Source organism: Oryx dammah, unplaced genomic scaffold, assembly GCF_014754425.2.
Source record: "Oryx dammah isolate SB20612 unplaced genomic scaffold, SCBI_Odam_1.1 HiC_scaffold_11094, whole genome shotgun sequence".
In the NCBI taxonomy this organism is placed as follows: Eukaryota; Metazoa; Chordata; class Mammalia; order Artiodactyla; family Bovidae; genus Oryx; species Oryx dammah.
The window spans coordinates 8,566-18,008 of NW_024080488.1; the positions used below are offsets into that span (position 1 = coordinate 8,566).

At 44.0% G+C, this 9,443-nt stretch overlaps 1 protein-coding gene and 1 pseudogene across 1 annotated transcript; one reads left to right on the forward strand and one right to left on the reverse strand.

Moving 5' to 3' along the window:
• Nucleotides 1-414: 414 nt before the first annotated feature.
• LOC120860562 (liprin-alpha-1-like) lies at nt 415-2,617 on the reverse strand. Its single transcript, XM_040236371.1, is given in 4 exon segments — nt 415-1,560; nt 1,562-1,983; nt 2,062-2,472; nt 2,552-2,617. Coding segments are annotated over 4 exon segments (1,062 nt in total). The 3' UTR covers nt 415-1,397.
• Nucleotides 2,618-3,524: 907 nt separating this feature from the next.
• Nucleotides 3,525-4,783, forward strand: LOC120860563 (annotated as a pseudogene).
• The last annotated feature ends 4,660 nt before the right edge of the window (nt 4,784-9,443 follow it).

Consider the following 9,443-nt stretch of genomic DNA (forward strand, 5'->3'; position numbering starts at 1 on the left):
CGGATTCTCTAAGCAAGAGTGGTTTGCAATTTCCTTCTCCAGGGGATCTTCCTGACCCAGGGATCAAACCCAGGTCTCCCACATTGCAGGCAGATGCTTTAACCTCTGAGCCACCAGGGAAGCTCCTGATTATACAATGCTGCTGCTGCTGCTAAGTCACTTCAGTAGTGTCCGACTCTGTGCGACCCCATGGACTGCAGCCTACCAGGCTCCTCCGTCCATGGGATTTTCCAGGCAAGAGTACTGGAGTGGGTTGCCATTGCCTTCTCCTGTAACTGCATAGTGATACACCAAATCAACTTACTGCTATGGGGGGAAAACACCATTTAATGAGATATGAAGACAAAGCACAAACCTGACTAAGGGGACACACCCTGTGGACCACAGCACAGCTATGACCAGAGCAAGTGGAGGGATGAGGGAGGGGAGATGGATGGGTAAACTACAGCCTTGGGGGCGGGGGGGAGGGTCTGGATTGACGACGACTAAGCAGACAACGGGATGAGACAGGAAATCAAAACCAATGATGAAAGCAGACACACCGTCAGAGAACTCCAGCAGCAAGGAAAACATACAGAATTGTTCTTTAACAAATATTCGGAAAGAAATCAAGCATGAAACCACAGAGAAATCGTCAAAGAATTTTAAATATCAACTAATTAGCTAATGATGCAAATTATAAAAAGTGTGTCAAAAGACCACAAAATGGACTAGTTACCACTTCACAGGTCGCTAAAATGATTCACGATTAATTTAATTATAAGCTGACTAACAATGCAGCTAACATGAAATGGGTGGTAACAGAAAAAAGTGATAATACAAGTCCAGTTACAAAGCAGAGTGTTGTACATGTGATTTCCTGGGGTAAATAGCAATGCACTCACAAAATGTAAGCTCAACACGCAAGAAAGCTGGAACATGTGCTTTAGAGCCGCATACTCTGTCACCGAAAGCCCTAGGTCGTCATCCCGTTTATAGACACGGAAAAGTGAGGCAGCCCGACGTCTTCCCTGGGGCCCTGGGGCACCAGGCTTTTAACCTGGTTTCACACGCAGAGCTGGCCTGAGCGCGCAGCCAGGTCCATCAGCAAGCAGACCAGTGTAGATTCTTGGTTTTGTTCCCACTGCATGCCCTGCACCCTGCAACCAGGCATCCCCAATGAAAAATGTGCTGCACGGCTTTCCCATGCCATGAGAGCTGCCTCTGGTTACTTTCACGAAGCTGTCTGCTCCCTGAGAACAGAAACTTCCCTGCAGCTGCTGTGCCCAGCACAGGCCAGGCCCAACGTTATAGAGGCAGGCTCTGGCTAAGTTCATGATGACGTGCTAAGCCGGTGGTCCAAATATCAAGACTAATTTGTCGCTGTGCCATTGTGGAATGATTAAAGACTAGGCAGGTTAAAAAATTTTAGACCTCTGAGCGTAGCAAATGTACCTGATTTCCTTCTGGGTAAAAAGAGAAAAACCAAACAAACAAACAAACAAACAAAAAAACCCAGTGTCCTGGGGGAAGGATGCGGCAGGGAGGAGGCAGACACATACCAGAGTCATGATGCCCGCAGTCTCCCTCCTGCGCCGGGCTGTGCCGCCTCCTTCTGGGCTTGGGCAGGGGTGGGCAGGAGCCTGCATGTGAGGAGGCAGGATGCAGGTTGAGAGAGCTGACTGATTTAAAACAATGGAGGCTGCCTAAGCTCCCCCTGCCCTCCCTGCTCTCAGTCTCCTCGGCCCGCTGCTCTGTGTTCTCCTCTTCTTCGATTAACCGAAACTCTTCGTTGATGGTGTCTAGCTGCTCCTGCAGCATCACAGTCAGAGTCTCGGCATCGCCCTGCCTGGTGGGCGACAGCTGAGTGGCTGAGCTGAAGAGGGTGACCCTGTCGCCCTTGCCGTCAGACACGCCCTCGTCACTTTCAAACGCCTGGGCCACGTCGGCCAGCACGATGGCTTGCTGCGCGTGCTCCCAGTCCTGCTCCTTCAGGGTCTGCACCTCAGGGCCACAGCATGAGGGGGCAGGAGCCTCACAAGGTGCCCACCAGGGACGGGAAGGGGGCAGCGGGGTCCTTGCCTTGGACAGCTCGCTGTGCAACGCTGCCAGCCGGCCTTTCTGGGGGCGCCGCAGCACCACTCCATTGTCCGAGGAGTCTACTGGCCAGTCCGCCACAGGGAACCTGAGGTCCGGGGTGCTGCCCAAGTGGGATTGGCCATGGTGGAAGGGAGCCCCTCGCAGTCTCATCTGGTCCAGTTCAGCTCTCAGGGTTTCCAGGTTTAGAGTCAGCTGGTCCTGCTGCAGCTCCTTGTTCTTCTCCTCTAGTTGGGCCTCCATCTGGCGCAGCCTCTCCTCTATGCTGCCCTGTCTCTCTCCTGCCTTGGAGAGCACGGCCACCCTCTGCGCCAGCTCGGCCTCCACCTCGGGCAGCGTCTCTGGCCTCTGCAGCCTCTGCTGCAGCTTCTCCACCAGCTCCAGGTGCTCCTGCAACTGGCAGTTCTATCCTTGTCTTCTTGTCCAGGGCCTTGTGGTGCTCAAACAGCAATTTCAATGCCCTGAGCACCTCTACCTTGCTGGTCATGCCGGCTGGGGACTGCGCCTGCTGCTTGCCCGCCATCATCCAGAGGGGTGGCATGTACGGGGAAACCAGGTGCTCCAGCAGCAGCCTGGTGTTTCTTTCCACTTTCAGCTCAGCGATTTCTTCTTCTCTTTTAAGAAGCTAGTCCCTGCATATTTTTAGTTCTTCCGTAGGAGTTGGAAAATCATGACATGGACATGGAATGTGATGTTCTCTGCAGCATTCTTGTATCCACGTTGCTTCCCAGATGCTGCGGTAAGCTTGCTCATAAAAGTAGCATCCAATTACAACCATGAGTGGTATGAACTACAGAGTGCTGAAAACACCAATCTGGATCATAAACTTCACCAGTTTATCCTGGTTCTCCGGTCGCTCCAAGGCATGCGCCGGTGGTCCTCGCTGGCTCCGTTTACCTGATGGACCTGCCCCCAGCCAGCGCCACAGCCCCCCAGGAGCCTGACCCCGAGGTGTGAGATAGTTCAGTCAAAGAAAGAAATAGCTCTTCTCCTAAGATGGAATCTGTTGTTTGGGAATGTGGTTGATCAACTTGACACATTGGCCACATGGTACCTGATGTAATAAGATGAAAAGAAGAGGCAGTTCAGTTCAGTTCAGTCGCTCAGTCATGTCCGACTCTGCGACCCCATGAATCGCAGCACACCAGGCCTCCCTTGTCTATCACCAACTCCTGGAGTTCACTCAGACTCACATCCATTGAGTCAGTGATGCCATCCAGCCATCTCATCCTCTGTCGTCCCCTTCTCCTCCTGCCCCCAATCCCTCCCAGCATCAGAGTCTTTTCCAGTGAGTCAGCTCTTGGCATGTGGTGGCCAAAGTACTGGAGTTTCAGCTTTAGCATCATTCCTTCCAAAGAAATCCCAGGGTTGATCTCCTTCCGAATGGACTGGTTGGATCTCCTTGCAGTCCAGGGGGCTCTCAAGAGTCTTCTCCAACAGCACAAGATGATGTCATTTTCCCATATTGTGAAACCAAAAACAAATGCCTTTTGTGAGACCAAGCTAACAAACCTCTGATGGTGCGAAGAGTAATTCTGTTTGAAGAACTTAACAGTAAGATAGAAGTACTTTCAAGCTGAGACCTGCAGGTGTACAAAGATCTAAAATACATATTGAGTAGGCCTGATCATCTGAATCCCATTCAATCAAGAAAGCATGGCTATGAGTTGGATCGTCTTCTATCTGTGGCCCTTGACAATGTTTGTGGGCCATATAGGTGGGCACAGTTTGTTTTCTTTGAGCCTATTAACTTGAGGATGTGCCAGGATTTGCCTTATAACACTGCCTTCACGCCCAATCTTCAGAATCATTATGACCAACAGACGGCAGTTTTAGCAATGGAGGTTCCCAGATTGTGGTGAGCTGTATCCTTGGCTGTTGCACCTGAATTTAGCTGGCGATCCTACTGAAGGAGCCTCAGTGGCAGTGCAGAGGAACTATGGCTTTTGGTGTCCCCGAGAGTTGAAAATTGATCCTGATCTTGGCTGTTCCCTTTTGCACATGTGTGATTGTTCACCTCCTTGTCCAAATATGTACTTTAGGAGAGAAGAGCTTTCATTTGCTCAGTATTTCATAGGATTGATTTCAATCATTTGCCTCTCTGCCACGTTGTTTAGTTTTTTAACTTTTTTGATTGATGTGGTAAGATTCCATTATTCTGAAAGATCCATTATAATTTATGCTGTCTGCTACATGATGGTGTCATTAATTTTCTTTATTGGGTTTTTGCTTGAGGACCGAGTCGCCTGCAGTGCATCCAGCCCTGCACAGTATAAGGCTTCCACAGTGACTGAAGGATCTCATAACAAAGCCTGTATCATGCTTTTTATGATACTCTATATTTTTACTATGGCTGGCAGCATTTGGTGGGTGATTCTTACCATCACGTGGTTCTTGGCAGCTGTGCCAAAGTTGGGGTAGTGAAGCTATTGAAAAGAAAGCCTTGCTGTTTCATGCCAGTGCATGGGGCATCCTGGGAACGCTGACTGTCATCCTTTTAGTGATGAATAAAATTGAAGGTGACGATATCAGTGGCATGTGTTTTGTTGGCCTCTACGATGTTGATGCCTTGAGGTATTTTGTTCTTGCACCCCTCTGCCTGTATGTGGTAGTTGGGGTTTCATTCCTTTTAGCCGGCATTGTATCCCTAAACAGACTGCGAGTTGAGATTATACAATGGAAGTCACAAATAGACTCAAGAGAGTAGATCTGATAAAAGTGCCTGAAGAACTATGGAGGGAGGTTCATAATACTGTACAGGAAGTGGTGACTAAAACCGTCTGAAAGAAAAAGAAATTCAAGAAGGCAAAATGGTTGTCTGGGGAGGCTTACAAATAGCTTAGCAAAGAAGAAAAGCAAAAGGCAAAGGAGAAAGGGAAAGATATACCCAAGTGAATGCAGAATTTAAAGAACAGCAAGGAGAGAAAGCCTTCTTAAGTGCACAATGCAAAGAAATAAAGGAAAGCAATAAAATGGGGAAAGACTAGAGATCTCTTCAAGAAAATTGGAGATACCAAGGGAACATTTCATGAAAACATGGAAAGGACCTAAGAGGAGCCAAAGACATTAAGAAGAAGTGGCAGGAACATACAGAAGAACTATACAAAAAAGGTCTTAATGACCAGGATAACCATGATGATGTGGTCACTCACCTGGAGTGTGAAGTCAAGAGGGCCTTAGGAAGCATTGTACAAACAAAGAATTTGAGCTGAGCAATTTAAAACCCTAAAAGATAATGCTGTTAAAGTGCTGCAGTCTAAATGCCAGAAAATTTGGAAAACTCAGCAGTAGCCACCAGACTCAAAAAGGTCAGTTTCGTTCCAATCCCAAAGAAGAGCAATGCCAAAGCATGTTCAGTTGCACTTATTTCACCTGCTAGCACGATCATGCTTAAAATCCTTCAAGCTAGGCTTCAACAGTACATGAACCAAGAAATTCCAGATGTATAAGCTGGATTTAGAAAAGGCAGGGGAACCAGAGATCAAATTGTCAACATCCGTTGGATCACAGAAAAAGCAAGAAAATTCCAGAAAAAAGCATCTAACTTCTGCATTGATGACACTAAAGCCTTTGACTGTGTGGATAACAACAAACTGTGGAATATTCTTAAAGAGTTGGGAATACCCATCCACCTTACCTGCCTCCTGGAAAACCTATATTCAGGTCAAGAAGCACAAGTGAGAACCAGATGTGGAACAATGGACTGGTTCAAAATTAGGAAAGGAATATGTCAAGCCTGTATATTTTCACCTTGCTTATTTAACTCATATGCAGAGTACATCATGAGATACACCAGACTGGATGAACCACAAGCAGGAATCAAGATTGTTGGGAGAAATATCAACAACCTCAGATATGCAGATGATAACACTCTTAATGTCAGAAAGCAAAGAGGAGCTAAAGAGCCTCCTGATGAAGGTGAAAGAGCAAAGTGAAAAAGCTGGCTTAAAACTCAAAATAAAAAAAACTGAGATCATGGCATCCTGTCCCATCCCTTCATGGCAAACAGATGAAAAACAATGGAAACAATGACAGACTTTATTTTCCTGGGCTCCAAAATCACTGCAGATGGTGACTGGGGCCATAAAATTAAAAGATGCTTGCTCCTTGGAAGAAAAGCTATGACAAACCTAGATAGTGTATTAAAAAGCAGAGACTTTGCCAACAACTTTGCCAACAAAGGTCTGTACAGTCAAAGCTATGGGTTTTCCACTAGTCATGTATGGATATGAGAGTTGGATCATAAAGATGTCTGAGTGCCAAAGAATTGTTGCTTTCAAACTGTGGTTTTGGAGAAGACTCCTCAGAGTCTCTTGGACTGCAGGGAGATCAAATCAATCAATCCTAAAGGAAATCGACCCTGAATATTCACTGGAAGGACTGAGACTGAAGCTCGAATACTTTGGCTACCTATTGCGAAGAGCCGACTCATTGAATAAGACCTGTGGCCATGAATTGAAGGCAGGAGGAGAAGGGGAAGACAGAGAATGAGATGGATGGCATCACTGACTCAATGGACCTGAGTTTTTGCAAACTCTGGGAAATAGTGAAGGACAGGGGAAGCCTGGCATGCTTCAGAGCATGGGGTCTCAAAGAGTTGGACATAGCCACTGAAGGATAAAATAATCTACTTGTATTTAAAGTGATTATTGATAGAAGTGATTGATAGGAAGGGGGTTCCTATTACCATTTTGTTAATTGCTTTCGTCTTTTTTTTTTTTTTAAATATAGTTCTCTTGTTCTGATCCTCTGCTCACCTTTCTTTATTGTTTGATGATTTTTTTTTTTTTTTTTGTAGCATGCTTTGGTCTGTTCTCTTTATCCTTGGGAAACTATTATACTTTTTAAAAAGCTGCTACTGGGCTCACATCAAACGTTTTATAACCTTTTACTCCTTCCCTCATAAACACAATTTACGAACTCACTAGATTTTACTTCTTTCTGTATTGTTTCCATGAACCCATTTCAGTGGTTTAGTTATTTTTGCTATTTTTGTCTTTATAGACTAGTGTTACAAGTAATTTATGTGCCATAATTACAGTATTACAGTATTGTGTTTTTCTTTATATTTCCTTTAGCAATGAGTTATATTTTCATGTTATTGTCTAGCATTTTGTTTGTTTCAATTTAAACTCCTTTTAGCACTTCTGGTAAGGCAGATCAAGTACTGATGATCTCCCTCAGCATTTCTTTGTCTGGGAAACTCTTTCTTTCTCCTCCTTTCTTAAAGAGAAGAAATGTTGCCAGGTGTAAAGTGTTCTTGTTTGAAAGTTTTTCCTTTAAAGTTTTGAATATATCATCCCACTTGCGTCTGACATACAAAGTTTCTGCTAAGAAATCCACCAATAGTTTATGTGTTTTTCCTTGCATATTTTAATGTGACAAGTCACTTTTCTCTCACTGCTGTGAAAATTCTCTCTTTGCATTGGATTTTTGACAGTTATAATGCGTCTCATAAGAATCCCTTTGGGTTCAACCCATTTGCAGACTTTAGGGCCTCTAAATCTGGATGTCCATTTCCCTTTCTATATTTCTGATGTTTCAACCATTATTTCTCTCTTTTTTTAAATTTAAATTTATTTATTTTAATTGGAGGCTTTAAAATATTACTTTAAAATATTGTATTGGTTTTGCCATACATCAACATGAATCCACCACGAGTGTACACGTGTTCCCAAACCTGAACCCCCCTCCCACATCCCTCCCCATAGCATCCCTCTGGGTCATCCCAGTGCACCAGCCCCAAGCGTCCTGTATCCTGCATCGAACCTGGACTGGTGATTCATTTCTTATATGATATTATACATGTTTCAATGCCATTCTCCCAAATCATCCCACACGCGCCCTCTCCCACAGAGTCCAAAAGACTGTTCTACACTTCTGTGTCTCTTTTGCTGTCTCGCATACAGGGTTATCGTTACCATCTTTCTAAATTCCATATATATGCGTTAGTATACTGTATTGGTGTTTTTCTTTCTGGCTTACTTCACTCTGTATAATCAACTCCAGTTTCATCCACCTCATTAGAACTGATTCAAATGTATTCTTTTTAATGGCTGAGTAATACTCCATTGTGTATATGTACCACAGCTTTCTTATCCATTCATCTGTTGATGGACATCTAGGTTGCTTCCATGTCCTGGCTATTATAAACAGTGCTGCGATGAACATTGGGGTACATGTGTCTCTTTCAATTCTGGTTTCCTTGGTGTGTATGCCCAGCAGTGGGATTGCTGGGTCATATGGCAGTTCTATTTCCAGGTTTTTAAGGAATCTCCACAGTGCTCTCCATAGTGGCTATACTAGTTTGCATTCCCACCAACAGTGTAAGAGGGCTCCCTTTTCTCCCTACCCTCTCCAGCATTTATTGCTTGTAGACTTTTGGATTGCAGCCATTCTGACTGGCGTGAAATGGTACCTCATTGTGGTTTTGATTTGCATTTCTCTGATAATGAGTGATGTTGAGCATCTTTTCATGTGTTTGTTAGTCATCTGTATGTCTTCTTTGGAGAAATGTCTATTTAGTTTTTTGGCCCATTTTTTGATTGGGTCATTTATTTTTCTGGAATTGAGCTGCAGGAGTTGTTTGTATATTTTTGAGATTAGTTGTTTGTCAGTTGCTTCATTTGCTATTATTTTCTCCCATTCAGAAGGCTGTCTTTTCACCTTGCTTATAGTTTCCTTTGTTGTGCAGAAGCTTTTAATTTTAATTAGGTCCCATTTGTTTATTTTTGCTTTTATTTCCAATATTCTGGGAGGTGGGTCAATATACCATGTTCATGGATCGGAAGAATCAATATAGTGAAAATGAGTATACTACCCAAAGCAATCTATAGATTCAGTGCAATCCCTATCAAGCTACCAATGGTATTTTTCACAGAGCTAGAACAAATAATTTCACAGTTTGTATGGAAATACAAAAAACCTTGAATAGCCAAAGCAATCTTGAGAAAGAAGAATGGAACTGGAGGAATCAACCTGCCTGACTTCAGGCTCTACTACAAAGCCACAGTCATCAAGACAGTATGGTACTGGCACAAAGACAGAAATATAGATCGATGGAACAAAATAGAAAGCCCAGAGATAAATCCATGCACCTATGGACACCTTATCTATGACAAAGGAGGCAAGAATATACAATGGAGAAAAGACAATCTCTTTAACAAGTGGTGCTGGGAAAACTGGTCAACCACTTGTAAAAGAATGAAACTAGAACACTAACACCATACACAAAAATAAACTCAAAATGGATTAAAGATCTAAATGTAAGACCAGAAACTATAAAACTCTTAGAGGAGAACATAGGCAAAACAGTCTCCGATATCAACCATTATTTCTTTAAATAAGTTTTTGGCTTTTCTGTCTGC